The sequence below is a fragment of the Gallinula chloropus genome (assembly GCF_964237585.1).
Source record: "Gallinula chloropus genome assembly, chromosome: 17".
NCBI classification, from domain to species: domain Eukaryota; kingdom Metazoa; phylum Chordata; class Aves; order Gruiformes; family Rallidae; genus Gallinula; species Gallinula chloropus.
Genome location: NC_140102.1, coordinates 3,805,778 through 3,831,816, shown reverse-complemented (window position 1 = coordinate 3,831,816; position 26,039 = coordinate 3,805,778). Strand labels below are relative to the sequence as shown.

The 26,039-nt window shown below is 41.9% G+C and overlaps 1 protein-coding gene across 1 annotated transcript in view; it reads left to right on the top strand.

Annotated features, from left to right (window-relative positions):
• The window catches only part of TMEM132B (transmembrane protein 132B), a gene marked incomplete at both ends in the record, with an annotated part of 250,288 nt that overhangs the window by 155,621 nt on the left and 68,628 nt on the right, over nt 1–26,039 (top strand). Inside the window, one exon of the mRNA XM_084272218.1 lies at nt 19,836–20,022. Coding sequence (XP_084128344.1) covers nt 19,836–20,022 — 187 coding nt within the window. The remainder of the gene's footprint in view (nt 1–19,835; nt 20,023–26,039) is intronic.

Below are 26,039 nucleotides of genomic sequence, written 5' to 3'. Positions count from 1 at the left end.
GTTTCTCAACAGGAAATCCAGGATATCCCAGTTTTTATGCAAGTGTTTAGTGTTCAGACAGGAAACTATTAATGCAACCCCTTATTTCACGAAAATCTGCTCTGAATTGGAGTATTTCGTTTTATTGGATTGGCCTGAAATGTTTCATTTGAAATCCATTCAATAAAACCATTAAAAAGCTTGCTGCCAGCAGGACATTGCTGTACTTGGTTCCTGTTTTCTCAGCTGGGTCAATAATTCTAGATGGAAAAACTGGAGCCTGCAAGAGCCTTTCAGTTGCAGTTAGCCCATCAGCTGGAGGGCCAGGCAGGCCTGGTGTTCGGGTGTCTGTCCAGGAGTCCCTGCAGAGAGGCCAATGTCGTCCTCAGCACAGCAGGAATGGCTCTGTTCTCTGTGATCTGAGACGTGGGCACTGAAGGTACTGCAGGGTGCAGCTTGTGTTGGTGTAGCACCAGGGCCACCTCGTGTGAGCAGGATCAGGTCTGCTTTGTTGTGTGAGTGGGGTCCCCGAGGATGTAACTGAATGGTGACTCAGTGTGATGATGTGCGTTCTCCCACACTGAGAATAACATCGGGCCTTACCTGATTACTCTGCTTTATGGAAAACAGCCTGTACCCACAGGCCTTTGAAGCCTTGGTTGGTTTTGATTTAGAAGGACCTGGGGGTATTGGTTGACTGCAGGCTGAATACGAGACAGCAGTGTGCCCAGGTGGCCAGGAAGGCCAATGGCATCCTGGTTTGTATGAAAAACAGTGTGGTCAGTAGGTCCAGGAAAGTGATTGTGCCCCTGTATGGCATTGGTGAGGCCACACCTCGAGTGTTGTGTTTAGGTCTGGGCTCCTCGCCATAGGAAGGACATCGAGGTCCTCGAGTGAGTCCAGAGAAGGGCAACCAGGCTGGGGAAGGGGCTGGAGGGCAAATCATATGAGGAGTGTCTGAGGGAGCTGGGGGTGTTCAGCCTGGAGGAGGCTGAAGGGAGACCTTATCACCACCTACAACTACCTGAAAGGAGGGTGTAGAGAGGTGGGCGATGGTTTCTTCAGCTAAGTAACAGGAGACAGGACAAGGGGAAATGGCCTCAAGCTGCACCAGGGCAGGGTCAGAGCAGATATTAGGAAAAACTTTTTTACTGAAAGAGTTGTCAGGGCCTGGAACAGGCTGCCCAAGGAGGGGGCTGAGTCACCATCCCTGGATGTGTTTAAGAAAAGGGTAGATGAGGTACTTAGGAATATGGCTTAGCATAGAATGGGAATGGTTGGGCTTGATGATCTTAAAGGTCTATTTCAGCCTTGTGATTCTTGGCTGGTAAGGATGTGAGTGCATCTGTAGAGACCATGACCAATGCACAGGAATCATTCTGAAGAGATATTTATGCATTTACCTTCGTCAAAAGCAAAACTACTTCATTAAGCAGCCAGGGAATGCAAAAATGAGGGGAAGAGTGGTTTTCTTGATGAGATAAACACATTACAAGTTACTCATTATACGTAAGATAATAGCATATGCTACAAGTTCCAGGGAGTTCAGGCTGGAAGATGTGTCACCATTGCCATGTTCCTCTCATTTCCTGCATATTCATCTAAAAGGTACTGATTCAGCCTCTGTAATTGGCTTGTTTTACACTAGGAAAAAAAAAAAGATAAGAAAAAGCTCCCCAAATCCTCAACAAAACTCTTCAAACTTTTCCTCTGAAAGCTGTGCTGTGTGCACGTATGTGTTTCGATTTGAATATGAATCGGAAGAACAAGAACTTGAATTTTCAGTACTCCAATGGGTAGATGAATAGATGAGTGAAGAGAGAAGGAAGAGTAAATAAAAAAAAACCCTAAGTAAAATAAAAGGCTTGTAATAAGCCTCGTTTTTGTGCGCTGCTCTGGGAGCAGAACCATCTGTCCTTTTGCCTCAGACACCATCCCTTTTATTCACATGGTCCTCTCAGTTTTAAATTAAAAGAAAAAAAAAATAAAAAGAGCTTTTAGGGTTGCCTCATTATCCAAATTTTCTTTATGGAAGCAACTCCCAGTGCAACTTGATGTTTACTTCATTGCCTACTGTCTGAGCAGGGGCTGGATAGGAAGGAAAGCCTTTTGGATACGTTTCAGCTTGCTGTTTTAATTAGAGTATTGTCATCTCTTGGCTGCTTGCAGATCTCCAAAGAAACATTGTGACCTGCTGGGTTATTCACTAGACCTTTGTGTGAGTGATCTTCTTGCAGCTTTTTCCTGCCATGATACGTTAATTTCTAGAAGCTGATATCCAGCCAGGCTTTGGATGATTGATAAATAAGACTTGAAATGGAGAGAGGAAAAGACATGGCCCTTGCCCAACTGGATCATTAGTCTTTTCCATGCCACCCCTGCTCCTGCAGCAGGACCTGGGCAGGGCTGCAGGCAGGGATCTGGGCTCTGTGTCTCTGCTTTGTGCCAGGGAGCTTGGTCTGGTGCTCATGGGGACTGACCTGGAGATGAAGCTCCCATGTGCCATACAGATCGTGTCCTCTATGGGACATGGACCCCTGTTTTCTTCCAAGGGAAGAGGGTGGAATCACAGAATCATAGACTGGTCTGGTCCTTGGAAGGGACCCCAAGGATCACAGAGCTCCAACCCCCCTGCCACAGGCAGGGCCACCAACCTCCAGGCCTGGAGCTACATGGAGGGGGCTTTGAAGAGATGATACCAAGTCCGAGATTGCAGCTCACAATATGCTGGTCTCACAGGAAATACTTTTCCTAGGGGAAGAAGAGGGAGAAGTAAAGTCTAGGAGACAAAGTAACATGATGAGGGGACTCCAAGAAGATGAAGCTTTGACCTTAGGCTGACTCCACAAAGACCTTTGTGTTCTCAGTCCCTCAAGCCAAATACAAACAGTTTGTACAGACCAGTATTAAAGGTAGTTTACAATCAGTGTGACTTCAGGTACTGTGTAAGAGGAAAGGAGCCTTTATCTTGTTCCTTCTGCTTTGTAAGTCTCCTTGGAACACTCACATTTTAACTTTCAAGTTGAAAATTTAAAGTAATAGCTTCTGCATTCACTCACAAATTGCAAACCCCCCCTAGTATTAAGACAGTTTGATGAAAACAGGTGTTAGTAACCTGCTCTATAGACTGCCTTCAAATCTGCTTCCCCATTTCAGAGCTTTTTATGCTTTTTTCCTGCATTGCCTCTGCTGAAAATGATATGCAGAAGTACAAGTCTTGCAGCTAAAGCTGATAATCTACACCTACCTCCCACAGTCTGCTTTGTTTATATGGTGCCCTGGTGAGAAGTATTTTGAAGGTGTTCTGAAGGCAAAAGGTTTGAATAAAATGGGATACTGGAAAGTACTGATTTTTTTTAAAAAATAAATAAAATCCCGGTCTCTTTTCTCTCTGATTCTTCACTAAAAAAAAAATTCCCTTGATTTCTGAAATCTCTCATTCTTTTCATGAATTCTTCTCCCTCTTCTCTGACGTTTCAGTGTATCAGGACTGCCTGACTTTCTCTGCTGTTCATGGTCCTATGCTGAAGATGTCATTGTTTCATCCCAGAATAAATAATATGGAATTACTTTATTCTTCAGAAGAAGCAGGCTTATACACATGCAATGTCTGCTTCAGTGCCTCCAGTCAAACTGGATAAAACTCATTAACCTGATGTTCCTGTGTTAAAAGCAATTTAAAAACAAATATAACTCCGAAACCTAAGAATACTCTTTAATACCACATTGTGAGAAACATGGGAGAAGCTGCTTTTGTCTTGTAGCACAGTTTCAATACTCAGTTTATGAGCAGAGGAAAACACCCTCAAGGTTTTTTTGTCTTTCACAAGTAATTTTTGAAAACAGACTTATTTCAAAAAAACCCCATCCCTCCTCCTTTTCAGACCAAATCTGTGTCAAACGCTGAATTTGACCCATGATGTGAGATTTAGGTGCTGGGAGCAGCTTCACAAAGCAGGCAGAAGTTTGTGTATGTTTTATTGTCCACGTTAATTACACTAATAAGAACTTGCTTTCTATTTGTGGTCAAGGAATAGCAGCCAGCACAGCACTTGGGTTTGCTGCTGCCTCTGAAACAATCATTAGAAAGTACAGCTGATAAAGATTAACCTCAATTCTGGCATAATATTGAGAGCTGCTGCTGATCCTTCACCCTCATTGCAGACTCACAGAATTGTAGGGGTTGGAAAGGACCTCAGGAGATCGAGTGCACCCCCAAGCAGGTTCTGCTGATGTGGTTTCTTATGCTTCTTGGTGGTGTCAGGACCCCTCTGGGGTTAGGGGTGGTGATTGCTAAGTATTCCAGAAAGCTGCAGTTTGGTAATGGTGATTAGAAAGGAGATTGTGGGGGACTTGGTGGTGCCACTGGAGCAGCAAAGAGTGGGAATGATGATCTGGGATGAGCATCAGAGGGCTGCCAAATGGCATCACAAAGGGAAATGGAGATGGGAGGCCAGGGAAGCAGCATGGAGAGGGATGCTGCAACCAGTGGGTGTCTCTGGGGACAGAGGTGAGCTTCAAATAAGCAAGAGGAGCAGGAAGCAATTTCTGTGTGTTTCTAAGGCTTTGCAGAGGAGCAAAACCAGAAGGGAGAGATGTCACTGCCTTTTCCTCCTGTGTGTTTGAATCCTTATCAAAGCAGTTTATCAACTGATCTCATTTTCAATTATAACCTGCAGAAGCATCCATATAATTAGTTGTGGTGGTGTAATCCTCTTGAAAACAATCTATGGGCATGGTGCAGCTGATAAATTGAAGTAGTAGGGAATGGCTAATATATATTTTAATAAAGCAATAAGTCTAAAGCATATATCTAATGAATTCTAATGGTATCTTATTTTTGTTAAATTTATCTTATAATGGTAGAAGTAAACTTTGAACTTGATATTCTAGCCAGAATTGATTATATTTTGATTATTAATTTTTTTAATTTACACGCCTCTTCAGGAAAAAGGATTAGATTTAGATGCAATTGGATCTTCATCTTCTGCCCACTGAAAGCAGCTGTAAAGCTCACTTGGACTTTTCAGAGAGTTAAACTTCTTTTGTGACCCTGCCTTGTACATTGAGCATCTACTCAAGGAAGTAATCTCCTGGGTAGTTCTTGGTTGAATAAGTAGTAGATCTTACTTTGGTCAGTGTTCTGATGCTGAGAGATTGTACAAGGACGTGGATGGTGAAGTGGGGGTGCCATCATTATAATCCAGTGAGGGGGGCTCTAAACAGAGCTGACAGTGAGACTTGGGCATGAGCTGCACAAACCTCCCAGGAAGGGAGGACGTGGATATGGAGAAGGGACAAAGTATGGAGCTGGTCACTGGTGGCTGCTGCAGAGACAGCCAGCCAGGCATGAGGGGGCATGGAGGGGTGTGCCTGGGGACTGCCAGGTATGGGTCAGGGTTTGCTGCAGCTCAGGAAGTCTCTAGGTTGGCTGGGACCAAGTGTGGAGGGCCTGCCTGCAGTGACACTGTGACCTGGGGAGAGCTGAGTATCAGCCTTTCTATTTCTCTTCTGTTTGATCTAATGGCTTGGAGTTTTTCCTGTTTAATAAGTTATATATTTGAGGTTTGTTGTGATGAGATCTGGCCTTATTTGAGTTACAAAGGCTTTTGGTCTTCTTTAGGGAGCTCATTATGAAGAGAAATAGTAGGCAGTGGATGTCAAAGCTCTAGCTGACCATGGAGCTTATTATACCTGATCTAAAAAAAAATAGTAAAAAAGTGGTCACAGCATGAGCTCTCCCTGCTCGTTTTGCTGGGGTTACACAAGAATTGGAATTTCCTTCCAGCACAGAGAATGGTCCTGCCTCTTTGGGCATACTCATTTGGAGCTGCTCATGCTGGCTTTATGTCCCTTCTCTCCAGAGGTGCTGAGGTATTGTGGTTTTCCTTCTAGTGTGAGGATCTGGACAGAGCTCCTTCAAAAACCTTCCAGTAAATCCTTTGGTAAATAAATCCTGAGCAAACATCAACACCTAATTTTCCCTCTGTGGGTGGAATGTGAGAACAAGAGTGATGAAAGCTGAGAAACAAATGAATTTCATTCTTCAAACAGTATTAATTCCAGGGCTGTGGGTTGTTTTGCACTCTGTCTCCCTGCCTGGTTCAGATTAGCCAGGAAACAGGAGCTGACTCATTGAGGACCACGCAGGAAGATGCCAGGATCTACAGGGCCACTTCCATGGTGCAATCTACCTGACAATTAATTTACTATAGGGCTTACCTCTTGCAGCCTGTGAATTCCTACCATCCTTTTTTTATCCAGCATTAAATGTTGGATGGCTCAGCCAGGACACCAGGTTTGCTTTACAGTGGGTTTGTTACTGAAGTGTTTTATGGTCTGTTCTAAAATCAGGTTGCCCTTTGGATGATTCCCCCTCCTGCCCCCCATCTACATTCAATAAACAACTTCAAGTTGTTCTGTCCTGCTATTTAGCAAAGATAAATGATTTGGGAAGTGGAATGCTACCAGTTCAGCTGACTGCCCAGAAAAAAATTATAAACAAGTGAGATAAGATTAATAAAAGCACCAAACTGCTGGGTAGATATTCCCAGTACTGTATACAAGCTAGACAACATCCTCCTCCACCAGTTTCCTAATTTGATAAATGCCTTGAGCTGATTTAAAAATGTGAAGGTTATTTTTAACCCTGGTAGCAGAGCCATCTGTATTGTATCTGATGAAGTTCTGTGATAGAGCAAATTGATTTATTCTATCTCCTTTACAAGTTATACTAAGCTTTATGTTATAAATAAGCTGGTTTGAAGTACATGATGTCATTGAGCTTGAAAGTCTCTAGATAAATTTGTACTTAAAGGGTTTGTGCTTTCTGTATGAATTTAAATTGGTGCAGATTGTTATATCTCTTCTCTGTCTCTGTCTCGTGGACTGCAGGCTCTCTGGGGTCAGGACTGTCTTTATAGCTGTGTTTGTATGAAATACACAGAGGACCCAAATCCAAGCCTGGTGCTCTCATCAGTTACAGTGATAAAAATAAAAGCAATCCTCAGAAGCAGAATGATACGCTTGATGCAGGGTTTTCAGAAGCCTTGGAAGGAACCGTGTGCCTAAACCCTACTACAAAATACAGGGAATTAATGAGGAGCTCCTTTCATTTGAGGATGAACAGACCTGGTTGTAGTATGGGCAAGCCTGATGCCATGGCTAGTCTGAACTGATGTCAGGTTTGAGAGCTCTGCTTTGATTTCAGTTCCAGGAGGTGAGCGGAGCTGTTGGTGGTACAGACTTGATGCTCCTTCTCTTTGCATTGCTCTGAGGTCATGGGGCTGCTGTGAAAGTCCGTGGGAAAGGTGCCTGTAGCAAAGAAGAGGGAATTAACTGCAGAGGAAAAAATTACACTAAACCCTGCCTTGGTTGACTGCTTACAGAACCACAAAAGCAGTGGCCTGTATAAGGCAGTACTTCTCAGAGAGGTGGAGTAGAATCGCTGTCCCTGTGTTTAAGGGTAGTGTTTGAGAGACATTGAACACAGGATGTTGCCTAATGAGTACCATGTATGGTGCAGATCTCACTGTAATTAAAAAGAAAATGAGCGATGCTTTAATTGAGATCTGAAGATTAAAAGTTAAAAGCTCAGTATCCTCTATTACTTATTGTCAGATAGGAATTACGTTGCATATGTGTAACAAACCATTGCATTATAAAAATGGAACCATAAAAAAGCTGCTGTAATTTAAAAGCAGCCAATTTACTAGGAGTACAGTTTGCAGCTCTGTCACTTGCTAATCAGTCTGTTAAACATAATAGCCATTCTTGTCTGGAGGCAGTTAATCATGTTGTGAATGCACTTATCAGCGTGTATTAGAAATACAATACAAGACTTTCCGACAGAGGAATGGATGCAATTACTGCAATCAGTATACATTTTGCTACTGTCTTATCATACCATGTTTTTCTTTCCATTTCTTTCTTTTATTTTAATTTTTTTTAAGTAGTCCAGCAGTGACAGATTTTGTCTTAGAAAAAGATAAAGGACACACTTGAAAATGTTGTTAAACTCCAGAGAGATGCTCAAAGGCAACCTGTCGATCTAACTGAGAGATGCTGGCTGGTTGAACCATTCCTGGACCCAACAGAGTTGGAAGCTGCTGGTTTTGAGTGTTGTGATGATGGTTTTCAAGGCTGTTGAGCATTTTCCCTGATGGGCTGGGAATGTGTCTGTGAAGGCAGAGGCACCTGTTAGGTGATGGGGAGATGAAGTTGCTCCATTTAAATTAGACTATAGGAGCTCAACATATGAATGTTCTTTGAGGGAGGGGGGGGATTGTTGGGGTTTTTTTTCCTGTGCATCTCTACATCTAAATCAATAGCAATGAGGGATCTCAAAGTTTTTTGAAAGGGGATATTGAAAAAGCATGAAAGCTAATTGCTTCCAGCATGACTACCCACCAGCAATGGGTGTAAATACAGCTGTCTCAAAGAATGCCAGGACTCGACAAAATCGAAGGATTTCAGCTAAACAATTTGCCAGGGCTTGAGTGTATTCTTGTACAGGAGGGAAGGGAGTTGGGGAGGGGGTGGAAGGGGAGGGAAAGGGCTTATGAAATTCTGAAAAGATGCAGAAAAGAGAGGAATTGAATGAGTATGATTTTGTAAATTGTTCTTTGCCTTAACCCTTAATGGTTTGGATATTTTACATAGCGTGATGGGATTTGCAGTGCTTGCAGGAACCTGCCTTCTTTTTCTAGAGATCCCTTTATCCCAGACTCTCTTCTTCATGACAGCTGGTATTTTTGCTTAGGGAACATTTTTAATTGTAGGAAGGAAAATGCAAAAGCAAAACAGTCCCCAAACTGTGTGACTATTACAGTGGGTAATCAGGGAGTCAATATAGCATCATACCAACCCCACCACTATTTTTGTTACTGTTCTGTTCAGGTCATAGATTGCTCATGCTCCCCAAGAAAATGTGGGAAGTCCTCAGTACAATGCAGGGATTCTTCCCAGAGCTACAGGTGTCTGGTCTGCATCACACTGGCTAAACTGGCTCAGCCCCACTCCCTCCTCTGGTTAAAGTTTTTATTGCTGAGGGAATTCGTTGAAATGAAGTCTTGGGGGATGTTCTACCATACCAACAGGGGAGTGGGGAAGGCAAGGTGGGAACACCTCCTCTCCCCTTTCCGTGTCTAATTATTCCTTTTTAGAACCTAAGTGAATTAACCTCACTTACCACTCACTTGTGCTTCAACTCATTTATTCATGATATGACCTGAGCTGTGAGCAATATCCCAGCAGTCACCCAGTGCATCCCATTAGCTGTCACTACATTTGAATTCATCATGTGTGGAAATCATTGTCTTGCAAGTGTGACAAAGTAGTGATTACTCTTTGGAAAGGTGACCTAGAGACATTATGTGGTGACTGCTGTGTTGACCTTATTTTCATGCCATTAGAAAGTAATTGTGGAATGATTTTTAAAAAGGGAAATATTAAATCCACCCCTCTGATTTTTATTATTTGAAATTATCTTTGCACTTCTGGGGAAATTTGCATTCACTTCTAGGACAAAAATAGGCTTTTAATGAAGCAACTTAGATTATAACTGCTTGTTTCTCTCTTGCTTTTAGCGTCTTTGTGAAGATCAGGACTTTAAGCTGATCTCAACTAGCAAAGGGTAGAGGTACATAGAATTACTGCAGATGGTTCTTTCTGTTTGTATGCTGAATGCAAACCCTCATCCACCCTGTGTTTGCTCAGCTGGGGGAATTAATCTTGTTTATTAATGAAAACATGGGAAACGGATGTTTTTATGCCAGTTTCACATTTTTGCTGCCTGTTCAGTGGGTATCAAGGGTGAGAGGAAAAGCTGAACTCTTTTTCAAAATACAATTATCAGCCCTTAAAGTAAAGCAATTTCATGCACACCATGTGCCTTTGGGGGAAGTGGGGAGAGAGGAGGTCCCATTTGTGTTAATGTTAATGGGATACACTGATCCCTACCTTGCCTTCTTTGAGGATGTTACCATGGCCATTTATTGCTTAGCAGAGGCGTGAAGAACCACAGGACGCTCTGCACGTTCTCTCTCCTTCTAAGAGAACACTAGATTCAAAGAAAGCTGGCTTGAGCTAGATGCTTCATCTTGTATAAATCTGACGAGAGAGGAGGAATAGAATAATTCTTGCCCAGGTTCTTATTTTGATTTCTTCTTCAATTATTTCATGCAGGTGGTATTTCAGTAGCTTCTCAGCAGACTCCTGAGTTCTGTGCACTCTTAGCAAGCTTTAGGAAGAAAAAACCTTTTAAAACGTCTTTTAAATTTCTTTTTAAATTTCCCATTGTCCTTGCTAGCTGCTTGGCATTCTGTTACTTACTTACACTCTCTGCCCGTTAAGCACAGGATTAAGTTCAAAAGGTGTGGAATTAGGCTATTTAAATCCAGGAGGAGAGCACCATTTGTCACTGTTTTCATGTATCCTCCGGCACATTAGGTATATTTGTGTCACAGTCTGCAGCTTGTCTCCCTTTCATTCATAAATTGAGTGTGTGGGGAGTTTGCATCTCTGAATCCCCTCCGGTTGATTTTTCTCTCCAAGGAGATCCAGCTGTCAGCATCAATAGCAATCGTGATATCAAACCAGCAACTGGGTTGCTAGCAACCTCTCCCAGATCTAGTCATGTGTTTCTTTTCTAATGCACTTGGTGTATACAAAAGCGCCTGATCACCTAATGCTAATGTCAGGAATATAAACATCATAAGGGGGTTAAAATGCCAAGGAAAATGTGTGGTTGGAAAGGTGGTTTGAGCCACTAGGGTACATGCAGGTCATTTAGCCAAGCTCTTGTTCCTATAGAGGAAGATGAGGAAGCTGTGTACGTATTTGTAAATATAAAGTTCAAAAGCCTTACATAAACTGAACGAGTTCAGGAGCTGTTATGTAGAGTCACTCTTCCTGAAACTCACAATAAATTTGGAAGAGTCTGTAGGTAAATTAAACTGGTGCACATCTTCCATTTCAGAGTTTGATGGGGAAGAGCCAGACTCTGAGCGAAGCACCTTGGGCTACCCTGAGCTAGGTGCCAATAACCTAGTGTAGGGGTAGTGGAGGAGCTGAATTGAAGGGCAGTGTGTTTCTTCTGTGTAATTACTTGGAGGAAACTAAGTTCTTTGACTGTTATGTGGTGGCATTATAGACAGACCTGGACCCTGTCCTACTGCATCGCAGCACATCACCAAGCATTTCCAGCAGGCATCTTGTAGGGTGCGTTCCCTGTCTCTACCCTCAAGTCTCTGGATGCCCTGAAATGTTTGCTGCATTGATGTCACATGCAGCATGGGTAAAGATACCTGTTCCTTGGGCTGCTCAGCTGCAACACAGCCCATGGTAAAAGAGAGCAATACCCTTGTTCTTTTGTGATCTGGTTTGGGGAGGGATGGTCTCTGTGAGACTTCCTGCCCTGCAAAGAAGTTCTTATATCACTGAATTTATATCTTGAATTTTCAGTCATTGGCTCTTTAAAAACCCATCTCTCCTTTGTAATCTACTCCAGCTGCTTGCACAGCAATGTTGAAAATACACTGTGTGATTGTGGCATGTAAATATGTAAGAATTTCTGAATAGTTGAAGAAAAATTATAAGTGCCATTTGGGCTGTTGATATTTATTAACTGGTTAGGATTCAGCATAAATCTTTCATCATAAAATCATTCTTATTTTTCAAACAACAATAGCTCCCTCTATATTTGCATCCAACATCAGCTAAATCCCTGGCCCCAATTTCTTACTGGATGTGTTTGTTATATTCCCCAGGAAGATGCTTTCTCTTGGCAGAGCTTTATTTTAAGAAATACACAGCACAGCAATAAAGAGGTTCTAAATAGGAGTCAGAAAAATATTCCAGATATTCCAGTGCAATCAAAATGCTTTTTTAAACCCCAAAAGATTACATGCTGTTTCAAAAGGGGAGAGTCATGACAAAGGAACAAATGGAGTCCCAGTGCCCACCAATGCCTGTTACCAACAGAGTGCAGCAATTACACCCCTACTGAATTTGGTCCTAAAAGTCCTGTTTTGTTAAAGGCTAACTAAAATAGTATCTAAGGACTCTTTTACCAGAAGAATTTCTGTACACTGTCACAAGGATGGAAGCAAATAAAAATAATTGAAGCAATTGTCTCAGTTGTCTCCAGGGTTGTCATGATGATGTTGATAAAATCAAATAAAGTGGAAGTTATTGCAAGTTGTTAGTGAGCAGCACAGTTGTGAATTGGCAGTGGAAGAAGCTGAAGAGCTTAAAAGGTTTGCTCATTATCTAGATTTATTGTTTTCAGTTGTGGGAAAATGTTGGCTAAGCAAAATAACATGAATAATATCTGGTCTTGGTGGTGTGTTTTGAACAAAAATATTTTCTTCTTGTTTTTTTTATGGCTTTTACTGGATGATTAAAAAGTGCTGTGTCAACCCATACATTCTTATCAGATTTAGCAGCTTGGTTTTGTCCTCTGTAGCCATTTACATTGCCCATGCATCAGGGAAGAGTGGGAATTTTTACGGCAGAGAAAGAAAAACAAGATCAGGCACCAAGCAATGTTTTGAATAAGCCTGTAGCTGGTATAAAGTAAACTGGATGACAAAGCAAGTTCTCTCATAGGCTACAGACAAAATCGTAAGTTGTGATTTTTGAAACTAAGCAAACTTCTTCCCTCCTTCCCTGCAGATTTACTTGCATCCTGCCATCCATCCTGTCTTTGTTCAGTGTTTGGGGCTGTTGTCTTGCTCTCATGTGCTGTGGCATGGGAGAAGAGTGAGCAGGGCTTTCTTCAAGGGTTTGTGTCTTCCTTGCACCCCCATCTCTCTGGTTTCCCTCAGGAGGTAAAAAAAGCCTCCAGGGGCTACACTGGAAGGGGCAGTGGCACTGTGCTATCAGAATGTTTTCACATTGGTGCAAAACCTGGCAGAAATACTCATGACTGGCAGGTAGTTTGCCCCGGCTTCTGGGGATGTTCATCCACACTGCAGTGCTCGGTGGGGATATCTGCATTTCTTTATGCAGGGCTTCAACCAGGCCCATCTCCTGTGCTGCTCAGGATGAGGCCCTTTCTCAGCAAACTACCCTGGGAGAACAGACTGAGTGGGCTGCCTGTGAGCTTGTACACAGCTTTGTGTCCTTTCAGCTAATGAAAATGATATATGCTGGGAGAGAAGGGTTTAGGTGTTACATCCATCCATTATCAAGTCAAACTTTTTGTATGTAACACAAGGGGTAGCACTTTCACCCCAGTAAGTTGTTCTCAAGCAGGATGTGCTTAAGGATGTGGTAGCTGCTAGAAGATATCCTGGCTTTGAAGGTGTTAGCTGCTGCCAGTTCCCATTACCCAGTGCCTGTATTCAGGGAAGTGGCACTTGGCAAAGTACAAGGGCTGCCAGTATGCAAGTCCTCATAATTCAGAAACTGGATGCTGCTCTGTTAGTAGGTATTTGCTCTTATTTCCTTCCTCTTGGGCTGCTGGGATATTAATTTCCTTAGGGGGAGAAGGTCAGGACCTTTAATCTAGATCTTTTTCCCAAGAGGTCCTGGCAGTCTGCTGCTTCATTTGACTTCAGCAGGAAATTAGGGTCTTGAGCATTTCCAATCAGTTGTTGAAAAGCCTCCTCTTGTAAGTGTTTGCTCTTCAGTAAACTGTACTTATGAAATTAATCCTCTTGAGATCAAAGGAGTAAGACCTGTATTACTGAAATATTTTGTAAACTAATGTACCTTGCTTATGTAATCCTGTCCTCATTGCATTTGGTGACAATTTGTCACAGAGTAAGAACTGACCATTATTAACCTTGCAAAGATTCTCAAGCCACACGATACCAGACACTTTATTATTTTCAATTACCTAGTATCTGCTCCATCTTTTTCGAGTTGTGTTTACACGGCTGTGGGCCTCAAGCAGATTGCCATTTACTGAAAACATCATTTTATGAATGAATGAAACTCGTGATTTCCTGTAATAGCCAACTGCACTAATAGAAGGGTCTGACTTTTATCAACTAAATTGTTGAGGAACCGGCAGCCAGAGCCAGCAAACCCTCCGTGTGCCAGTGGCACGCTCAGCTGAACGCACGGCAAAGTGCTCTGCACCCTCATCCTTCACCCTGGCGTTCTGCACCCTCATCCTTCACCCTGGCATTCTGCACATCATTCTCTCTGCAAATGCACAGGGCAGGCTCTTCAGTCTGGTTAGCAATGTAAATCTTGCGTAATAGCTAATAGCAGGCATTTGTTTATTTAAGGTAGCTACTAACTATTTAGGCTGTCACTGCCATCATAACATCAATCACTGTGTATCATTCCAGCACTTAATTTAATAATTCCATGTTTGGCTTAGACAAAAATCAGCAATAAATTAAATTCAGTATTATTTCAATGCCAGGTGATTTTGTGGTACGTATTAAAACCTCTAACATTAGAGCTGCATCGGTCCTTCACAGTAATCTATTATTTGGGGGGAAAAAAGCCTGTGCAGTTCCATATAAATACTTAATAAGGTAATAAATGTAAAGAAACAAAAGCTGATAGTGGAATTTTTTTTGAGATTCAGTTTAAAAATATGTCTGTTTTTCCTACTGTGTGCCTACACTAGCTGGGTCAGGAGGAAAATCAGTCACAATATATGTAACAAGGTGAGGTGATAGATAGCCCTCCAAAACCGGTGTGAGTCTCTACAAGGCATCAGACTGCAGTAATGTGAGAGTTCTCTGAGGTGCTTAGGAGCACTTGAAACCCAGACCTTGTGTTTCGAGTGGTTTGTGCAGCCTCCAACTTGTTCCACAGGGAGAGTGTTTGTAAGTGAGGAGAGGCTCAGTCTCTGGGTGGAGTGCTCGCTCCTCATGTGCATCCAGAGGAAATAATCCAGGGTCAACTCGGACAGCCGAGCAAGGCCGGTGGGCTCTGCATGCCCTGCAGCTGCCCGTTGCTCTGGGACTTAGCAACATTTCCCTGTCCTCATTAACTCTTCTTATACTAGAGCTTGTTGGACCCAGAGCTGGCTTTATTTGGCATGGATTTACCATTCTGTGTTTAGACTCTTTCTCTTCTATTCCAGGTTGGGATCACAACCATCCTGCTAATGGCAGGATGAAGACTGTGTATGTTAGAAAGCTTGACCGGGCTGCTGGGGATCTGGCTTGAAAGCATTAGATATATAGTTCCAACAGGAAATTGGGCAGAAATCTCAAGTTTTTTGGGTTCTAGCACCTAGCAGAGGCAATATTGTGAAAGTACACAAATAAGATTATAAATTGCAAGTTGAAGAAGAGGCCCTACTTGCTGGAGTTTGTGAGAGGAAATAAATCCCAGCCTAGGGTTTCTTTTTCTCCTCTCACCAGAAAGAAAAATGTGTAATGAATGTCTCATGTCTGAAACACTGGGCTGGATTCATCAAAGGGAGTTAGTAATTACCAAATTGAGAGAATCATGAAGCGCTTTTCTAAATTTGAAAGGCTCATCAAGAATAGATCAGGAGCAGGCAAAATTAATAGTTATGAACTCATTTCCATAGAAATGGACTTATTAGCAAGCATGCCAGCTGCCTAAAATTATAAGGTCTTTTCCTTGTGCTTGCAGGAAATAATCTTTTTTTATAAAAGTAATTTTGACTTTTTATTTTTTATTGCTCCTCTAAACTAGGGTTTGGCAAAATCTTTCTAAACTGGGAAAAGACTTCACTGGACAATAGAAATATTTAACTGAAAAAGAGAAGAAAGATGTGGAAAGGAGAAGTGATTTATAGCCTTTGGATTCCATCAGACCCTTCCCAATAGTGCAAACTTATTTAAGAGAAAAATGGAGTAAGTCTCAAGGAAAAGCTGAAAAATCTTCATAGGATAAAGTTTGGTTTAGTAGGATTTAATGGTTGATAACAGCATGAGTTACAGTCGTCGTCTTATCTGCTAGAGGATTTTCCCATTGGTAGCGTTTTGTCTTCACCAGGCAGATCACCAGTGACTACAAAGCCCAACATACTGGCCACCAGCTACAAATCCAACTAAAAGCTGGAGATTTGCCATGGCAGGGTGGAATGACTCCTTTTAGAAAGGGTTATAGTGTAATGCTGCATAACCAGGAGAGAAATTTAGATACAGGTATTGCGATGTAGATTTATCAGCTAATGGAGCTGACATAAGTAAATGCTAACCTTTAAGGTCTCCATTATGGTCTAATTTATCTCTGGTTTTACTTTCGCAGCCTCCATCAATTTCAGTGGAAAAAGGCAGTGGTCTCCCACATGGTATTATAGAGGATGGTTAATAAATTGCAAGAATTATGACTATAGAACCAATCTTCCTGTTAGGAAAGAAGGCCCCGTAGGATAAGAGATTCCGTGACTCATAGGAAGGCTCTAGTCTGAGCAAGAAAGAAATTAACTTTTCAGGTTTTATCATAATCTTGTTCTAGTTGTAACCTGGGAAGAGGCTTAGGAGAAAGAGGGTGGATTATGGTTTCAAATTGCACCAGGGGAGATTTGGGTGAGATATCGGGAAGAATTTCAGTACTGAAAGGATTGTCAAGCATTGGAACAGGCTGCCCGGGGAGGTGGTGGAGTCACCATCCCTGGGGGTATTTAAAAGGCGTGTAGATGTTGTGCTTGAGGACATGGTCTAGAGGTGGACTAGGCAGGGTTAGGCTGTGGTTGGACTTGATGATCTTAAAGGTCTCGTTCAACCAAAGTGATTCTATGATTACTCTGTGGGATACTCTGTGTCCCAGATACTCTTAACACCTGGCATTGCTTGAAGGCTGGATTTTGGTTCCATAGAGGGAAAAAGGGAGACAATAATTTTAGAGAAAATTCATTGACCTGCTGTTCTGAAGGTAACTGGAAACCTGCTGGTGAATGAAGGAGTCCTGAAAGTTGAATACTGGTTTGCTCAAGCTATGCACTCAGTGGAGAAACTCTGCAAGGGAAAGATGGTTAGATACAATAAGTCCATCTCTTTCAGAAAAAGTCCAAATGAAAATTGGATCCTTCTCTAATCGATAAGTGATACATGATTTGCTTCTGAGACAAAGCAGAAAACATTTGACAAGCCATGTTGTTTTTCCAGGTGATGATAAGGATCCTCTTTGGAATCAGGACTTAGGAAGGCCTGGGACAGCTGGGAAGTCAGATTTACTTTAGTTCATGCATTAATGTTAGTTAGATCTGAGGAAGGTTTATGTATGTGAGTTCCTGCTCTTTTCTAGATGCACTGAGACTCATTTCTAATCCAGCAGTGTATAACCACGTCTGCCTTTAAATGAAACTTCTGTCTTTTATAGCTATGCAGCTGTGCTAAGGATGCAGTGAAGGTCTTTGCATATTTACAGGCAAAAGAGTCATTTTACTCTGTGGCAATTACTTCAGCTTGCTATGTAGGCAAGACACACACACACACTTTTCTGAGGGAGATCTGCATCCCAATCTGTCTGAAAAATATAAACCCACTGTTATGGTTACTTTTTGGATGTGTGAAAAGGAAACCAGGAAAGGAATAATTGAAGTTATGATGGACCAAGCTCAAAGAAGTGCCAATCAGTGGGGCATGTGGATTTATCAGTGCAGACTAAGCTGACAATATTTAAGTGGTGACTCTGAAACAAAACTCTCCATCAGTAGTTTTGCTCCAAATTTGAAACCACTCGTGGGTGTTTTTGTGAGTGGCAACTATTGACTTGAAAGGATCAAACTGAAATTGCAGATCTAAACATACCTTGACAGGTTCAATATCTTGATGCATAGTTTGTCTACAGCCAATTTTATTTCTCTGTTGTGAGCAAATTAATTTTATATCATTCAGATAAACAAGTTGCCACAAGTGATACACAGAGAACTATTGAGTACTCCATTGTGGCACCCACAATGGTTACTTTTTTAACAGAAATGGTTTAATTGCACCCCTATTATTATGTGCTAACACTTGTCTTAAAAGCTTTTAGCTGATTCTCTGCTTGGCCACCCAAAAGATGCCTTAATAGCTTCTAGTTTTGCCTGGAGGTGGATATTATCTTCTGTTGGCATGGAAAATATTTATCCTCGAGGCATAGAAGCATATGCTTGTGTTGTTTGTTGTCAGAAAGAAAACATAAAAATCACCAATTCCTGTTCACATTTTTTTTCCTTTACAATGTGCCTTCAAAAACATATGGCAAACCCAGATTCTGCCTCTGCATGTTGGGAAGAGGAAAAGGATGTTTTTTAAGTCTCTGTTTGTAGCAGCAGCCTGAAAACTTTCTATCAGTGCAGCTCCTGGTGTCACTGCTGCAGAGTAACAAATAATCTACTGTGGGACAGGAGAGGGGAAATTACAGAGGGCAGGTCAGTGGTCTGGAGAAGAGGAGGGTGAAGGGAGACCTTATCACCACCTACAATGACCTGACAGGAAGGTGCAGACAGGTGGGTGTTGGTGTCTTCACCCAAGTGACAGGTGATGGGACAAGGGGGAGTGGGCTCAAGCTGCACCAGGGCAGGGTCAGAGCAGGTGTTAGGAAAAGTTCTTCGCTGAAAGAGTTGTCAGGATGTGGAACAGGCTGCCCAGGGAGGGGGCTGAGCCACCCTCCCTGGATGTGTGTAAAAGGTGCTCAGGGATATGGTTTAGCATAGGACAGGGAGGGTTGGACTTGATGATCTTAAAGGTCTATTCCAACCTTGTGATTCTGTGATTACTGGGGGGTGCCTGTATGCCCAGGACACATCCCTACTTCAGGAACAAGCTCTCTCATGCTCACAGTGAGAGCACATTCAAGTCCTTGCAGAATGACCTAACATGCTGCCAATTAAGATTTTAACCCATTTTATAAGCATGTGCTCTGAAAGTTCAGTAGCAGTGCTCACACTCTTTGTCTCTTCAGTGGAATAGGCTCCGGCAGCCGGGTCTGCAGTGAGGTTAGCTGCCTTTCCATCCCACCTCTGTGCTTTGTAAGCTGTCAGGTGTCTCAGGGAAATCAGGGCAGGCATTTGTATGCTGCTTTGTAAAGCACCTTAATTTTTGTGGAGGTAAAGTGCTGGTTGAGCAAAGGTCTGTTTTCTAAACAGGTCCCTGCTGTGGAAATGCCGAGTGCCGTTCATTAAATCTTGGTGTCTGTTTTTACATGAAGACAAGATCTGTCTTTCTAACCTGAGGATTAATTATTAATATTTACACAATGTTGGACCAGAGGAGAGTGCTGAGTGTTGTTGCTAAGAAAAGAAGCAGAAGTAATTTTAAAATACAGTTTTGAATGCTGCACATTTCCATTCATTTCTTTACCTTTAAACTTCTGTTTCCAGATGAGAAACATATGACAATTTCTATATAATTACAAGTCTGCACCACTGATGGGAAGAAAGCTTTCATGAACTGAAAATAAGGAGAATCTACCCCCCATTTTTTCTCATGCATAATTTCTGTGAATCCATTTTTTACACTGAGATAAAGACAAGTTTGGGTTTCCAAGACATTTCCATCCCCACCCCAGCTCATTTCTGATACGACGTGAGGAATGGCCAAGTGTTCTGTTGTTTTGAAGCATAAATATTCGCAGCAAAAAGAGTATAATAATCTTAGATTAAATATTTTAGCAGCATCTGTGCAATGCAGTCCCAGGTTTTGGGCCTTATTCTGTAAGTTCATTGTGATTACAGAGAATGAATGCCTGAGTTTAATGGGTAAATGCCTCCATTTCAAGAAACTAAAAGATATAGTGTCACCTTATCTATAAAATATAGCACTTTCCCAGCGTGTAGTTTGATTTTGGCTTCTGCTGGTATCTTCAAGTCTGCATTTGAATTAACTGGTAAATCTCTGAGTGTGTAGGAAAGAGAAATGAAAATATATTTTGCAACTAACATCCTCCTGATGTTGTGGACAATCTTTTTTTTCTTTCCCCAGAGCAAACATGTCCTCCTACGAGATTCTGCAGATGGACTTTGAGATTGACAACACCAGCAGCCTGGCAGGAGCCCAGCAAATTACCTGGCAGGTGGAATACCCTCGAGACGACTCCCTGAGCGAACTGGTGGTCTCGGAGATCTTTGTCAGCCGAACGATGTTCGTGGGAATTGTTCCTCTTGCAATGGTAAGAACTTGCTGCTGCTTCCATTTGCTAAATGTTTCCGTTGATTCTCGTTAGTATTCAAGGGAATGGAGCCATTTTATTATCTGCTACTTCCTATGCACCTGCTGCAAGTGATTTAAATGCAAAAAATACATTTCAATAATATTTTATTTACCTGATATGCCATAACAGCTCCTTGGAAACCATTTGAGCCTTCTGTGAGGATCTTTCCCGTTTGTGGATTATTGGGCTGGTGCATGGTAATAGCTCCTTGGGAGCCATTGTCTTTGGGCGTATTAATGCCACCACCACGCGTGTGCTCTGAGGGTAAATGTTGCAATTAGTTGGGACATTTTCAGTGAAATAAATTAGCATCCATGTGTGGGAAACTTCATTGCTAAACCAAGCAACTGGACTGTGTTCTGCTTTGCTTTTCCCAATAGAATCATGCAGCCCAGGTAGCTGCCAAGTGTCAATTTAAGAACAGGTCTGTTTGGAGTTATAGTGAAAGGACAAAATACTTTCTGAATTGTAGGTGTTGGCTATGTTTTCCAGGCAGGATTTAAGGTGTATGTATGCAGAAAGCTTAAAGCTGATGGTTTATTTTGAGAAAGCAAATACCTCCTTCAGAAATCAAACACACCTTTTTCCAGCAGAGAAACCTTTGGTCTACATTTGGGTTTGATGGACTTTACTAGAGCTTTAAGCTTACACATGACCAGTGACAGCAAAAAACTAGAGGAAACTAGAGAAACAGCCAGAAAGCCTGCATGTTACACCAGTTCCCTCAGAAATACTCTGGTAATTTTTGTTTACTTCTCATGAACATTTGCCCTTCCTTTCCCAGTCGATCTGTGCTGATTTTCTTTCTGTTACACCATATAACAAACAAATACCAGTGTTTTCCTCTGCATGACTGCTAGGACACTAGGCTTCTCCTCCTAGGACAGAAGCAAAGAAAGAGGCTTGTAAAGGTAAAAGAAAACCCTAAATAATTTTAATTTCCTACTGCCAAAGGCTACACTTACTGGCAGCCAAGTGACAGGGGAGATGATATGCAGAAAAGTCAATAGAGAATTGTCTTCTGGTGCTTTTTCTTGGAAGCATGTAGGAGATGAAACAAAACTCTAATTACCTGGATGGGATATTATCAAGAACTGAAGGTGAATCACCTATAATAATGACAGAATGTGGTGCGTGAAGTGTTTTGCACATAGCATTGCTGGCTGCAAACAGGGAACAAGGAGTTTGTGCCTTGCAGAGCACCACAGATACAAAAGAAAAATGAATCCAACCCAAAGGCCCATTGTGAATGTTGGATCAGAGCTTTGCTGCTGTCTCTGCCAGGGTTTTACTCCATCTCTTTGCAGTTATGGCAGATGTTGGCCACTTCATCTGTCTCTAAATGTCCTTGGACAAAATCTGAGGCTGAACCCGATTACAGAGTGGAGCTAATCAAACCTCTGATATTTTGTTATTGTAAACTACTTGTGGAGTAAAGGAAAAAGCTTCTATTGGGAATTTATGACCTCAGTCATGTGCATCTTATGTGGGCAATTACTTTGCTGTTGCATGTGAGCATCCTTGACTGGCTTGGCCCAAGGCTGACAGGAGAATTGATGGCAGCAGTGGCAGGAACCACAGCTTGTATTTGCATTTCTTTCCCGTGTGTCCGCCAGTTTGCAGTGCTGCTTCATTTAACAGTCACTCACTGGTGCAGGGTCTGGCATTGCATCACCCAGTCAGGAGCAAAAAAGAATTGCTGTATGCACTGTCCTGTGCTGTTCAGAGAAACACATTCCTGAGGCCCAGAGTTCCTCACTGAGCTAAATGCATTTTAACCTTCACTCCTCTTCAGGGCTTGCCTGGCTCATTTGGTAGAACAGATTCCTACTGGGCTCAGGAGCTATCCGTAAAGGAATGCTTTGTCATCTCCTGGACATTGGACCCCCAGAAAAGCATCACAGACAGGTCTGGAAACCATTGTGTTTCCATACCTTTGCCACTGCACTGAACATAAATTACATGCTGTTCCTTTTCAATGTATCCACACTTTCACTGTAAACATTGAATATTTATAGATGAAAACAGAGTTCCTTGGAGACTTTAAGGTTTGAGGAAAGCATTTAGTCCTTGATTTGCAGGAGTGAACGTTTTGATGGAATTACCAAATCCTCATGGTGGTTCAGTGGTAATGACACCAGCATTTGCATGTAGAAGTGCAGCTCAGTGTCACAAAGAGGAAATGTTTCTTTCCAGTAGGAATCATAGAATCCTAGGATGTGTTATGTTGGAAGGGACCTTTAAAGGTCATCTAGTCCAACCTCCCTGCAGTAAGCAGTGACATCTTCACTAGATCAGGTCACTCAGAGCCCCATCAAGCCTGACCATGAATATTTCCAGAGATGGGGCCTCCACCAACCTCTCTGGGAATCCTCTTCCAGTGATCTATCACCCTCATATGGAAAAACTTTTCCTAATATCCAATCTAAATCTCCCCTTTTCTAGAAGAAAAGTGAGGTGGATTCAGGAAGAACTTACTGGAGAAGAAATGAGCTGTGAAACCCTGCAAAACAAAAAATGAACCTTAATGTGTCAATACTTCTGTAGGCCACTCTGGTTCTTTTGATACAGAGACAGCCTTTTCCATGTGGTTTGGAATATTGCTGTTCTGTTGCTGCAGTTGGTCATGAGTTTATCTTTGCTTTCCAAGCCACTTTCTTAAACAGGAGAAAATCGAAAAGAGTCTCCAGATAATTTATTCTGTCATTGCATGGTGGTGACTCTGGAGATAGCAGTGGGAATATCTTTGTCATTACCAGCATGGCTTTTTTTTTGTAGATAAAGATATGGTGGGCTGCATGGTAACATTTGAATAATAGCCTGATGAGAAAAGAGATGATTTTTCGCTTTAGCAAGTTTATGAAGCCCTTAACATCAAATCTCCTGTTCTTAACATTCACATTTGGTAGCAAGCTTAAAAGGCATTTTTTCTTTGATTTTTTTTTTTTTTTTTGCTTTTGGGTTTTTCAAAGTGAAGATACAGCTAGTTTTTTCACATTATTTAGCAAAAAAAAGCTCCTTATTTGCAGACAGTCTTGCTGTAATGAATTGATACTACAGATTTTTTTTCTGGCTAGTTCCTTGCTATCAAATCAGCAGGGCATTAATCAGCACTGCTTTGAGATGCACAGAAGGAAACAGGGCCTGGGAGTCTACAGGTGAAATCCCAGCCAGGGTAGCACCCATTGGCTGTGCTCCATGCCTGCTCTTAGCACGGTCCTGAGATGAGGTTATGCCCCATAACTCCATGAAAATAGTTCTGATAAACTGCAATGCCTGTATGCTGGGACTAAACAGGAACAGAGAGTTTAAAGCCTTGATGGGGATGTTAGGAAATAACTGGAAACGTGTTAGCTTGGGAGAAAAGTAGAAATATTTACTGTAGCAAAGCTCACTGTTCTTCCCCCTGTATGATAAATATAAAAACAGTGGGGGTTTCTTGGGGGCATGTCGGATATTTTTTGGAAGAGGACTAAAATACAATCTTGGAATATTGGGAATTTCTTCCAAACTATCCATTTTAATTTGAATGATCCTCCATATAATAAACCTCAGGGTTATTTATTGCCAAATTCAGCGCATTCAAAATATGTAAATAAATAAAACATTTGCACTAATGAGAGAAAATAACCCAAGATGCTGTATTAAAAGAAAGCCTGTTTTCTGCATCATCTGACAGTTCTCCCCAAATTTTTGAGCTCCTTCTAATTGAAACATCCAGTTTCAATGGCTTCACAGGGCCAGACAGTAGGGATTTCCAAGGGAACTGTATCCAGATGGAAACAGCACAGTCCAGTAATTTAGGATTTCTTTTCTGATAATTGTATCTCATCTTCTGGGTGAGGAATGGAGACTCTGCACAGTGGGAAAGTGCAGGGACAATATGCTGTGGGAACATAGACCATCCCTGGCTGGCATGGCAAAGAAAAGCAAAAGTATCAACATGGGTGGTCACAACTGCTGGCAACCTGCACTTCTCCCAGGAGCTGGTTTGGATGCCAGGCATGACAGTCCTACTGCTGCTGGAAGGGTTAGCTTTGTGTGTGGAGTTCTTCTGACACTGCCTGCAAATCAGTTGCTTGCTGAAAGGCTTCAGTCTTACAGCACTTACTGCATGGGGACATGTGGGGAATGCTCCCATGAAGCTATATGGACATTTCCATCTTTCCCAGCTGCTGAGATGATCATGGAAAAGGAAGTGACCCTGTGGGTGTGCTGCTGAAGTCATGTGGGAAAACACATTTGGTTTTACTTTGGGAATGTTTGAAGACCTAAAAGGACATAAGAGGGTAGAGTGTATCTTTCAGCCTGTGCCAACCCCAAAAGAAAGCCCCCAGTTTTTGTTGAGTCCAAAGTTGGCTTTATGATCTCAGAGCAGGTGACTGCAGCACCGGTTCAAAACCAGTTCAGAGTGCAAAGTGCTTATTGTCTCTCTGGCACCGTTTCCAGCCTTGTGTATGGTCGAGTCCCAGCTGGTATTGCTGTGTGCACCTTACACCAGTTTAAAACCAGGTTGTTTGTTTTGTCTGGTGTTCGGTGTGACTGACGCTGAGACCAGCAGACAGGATTCTGGGCTTCACATACCTGTCACAGCTAACCTTTGCTTTACTAAATCACTCATCTCCCAAAGGGCTTCTGCCACCAGCCTGCGTTTCGTTCCTGTGAGGTTTAGTTCCTGTAGATGAGGCTGGGTTAGGAAATTCACCCCTTCTGAGCATGAAAATTGGATATACACATAATTGTCCTCTTAGATAGCTAGAGAGGTATAAAACTCTATGTATTGAGACAAAGTGGCATAAGATACCCAGATTGAAATATTTTGGGGAATATATGATTCTTAGCCACTTTTTTCGGACTGTTGGAAGTGTCCAGTGAATTTCTGAATTCTTTGGACAACAGGCTGAGAAAAAACAAAGCTCAAAAAAGTAGGAACCTTTGAAACCCTTCAGGGTGCTGCTGTGTGAGCCCTGGGGGCTGTGCAGCTACATTCCTGTGATGAGGGAAAAGGGGTCTGGAAATGAATGAGAACCATCTCTGTGTGTGCGTGTTCCTCTATCAGTAAGACTTGGCAAATCATTCTAAATTCATTTTCTGTAAACTGGGACACGCAAAATACGTGAGGATACCTTGTCCTGTGACTGCTAGAGCATTTTCAGGTAGTTAAAAGGGATCAGATGGGCCTGCTTCTATAGGAACAAAAAATAAATGCTAATACCTGAAACTACATGCAAATTAACAAATGATTCTTTCCTTAAGTACTCTACTATTACTTAGTATTTATGTAGTGGTTTATATTTTCAGAACACTTTACAGACATTAATTAATCAGACCTGAATAAACTGAACTTGATGAGAACAGAAAATTAAATGGAAATTAAATCAGTCTTATTCAGTTTTACCTGTTTCTGAATGATTTCTAAGTCACACTTTAATATTCCTAAAGGTACTTTTTAAAACACTTTAAAAAAGTATTACAATACTATTGCTTATTATCTCTAAAAACTGTTTTGGTTGGAAAAGAGGCAGGATTTATACCATCATGAAGTAATGACAGCACAGATGAGTGGCTTTGGAGAATATAAATGCTGTTTTATCACCTAAAGCTGTGCATAACTATTTAAGACGATTTAATTCAGGTAAAAATGCATGGATGGCAGGATTACTCCCTTAATTTGAAACCTGTCTAGAAGCTGGGCTATTTTACTCCTGGATGTTTCTTTGGAGGAGAGTGGAAGGAATATTTGGTTTCATCTAAGTTTTTGACATAAGCTTTTAAGATAAAAAACTGTTGAGAAATTTAACTTACAGAACACAAACAAGATTGAACACTGTACTGAGGTGGCTAATTGGGAAATGGCATGTGGACTTCTAGCTTGAGCATTACTGCACCGTCCTCTTGCAAGATACAAACATGGCTCTCAGTCCCTCTGTGGATCTGGCCTTGGCTGTTGGGTTCAGTGTTCTGTGATGCACTAT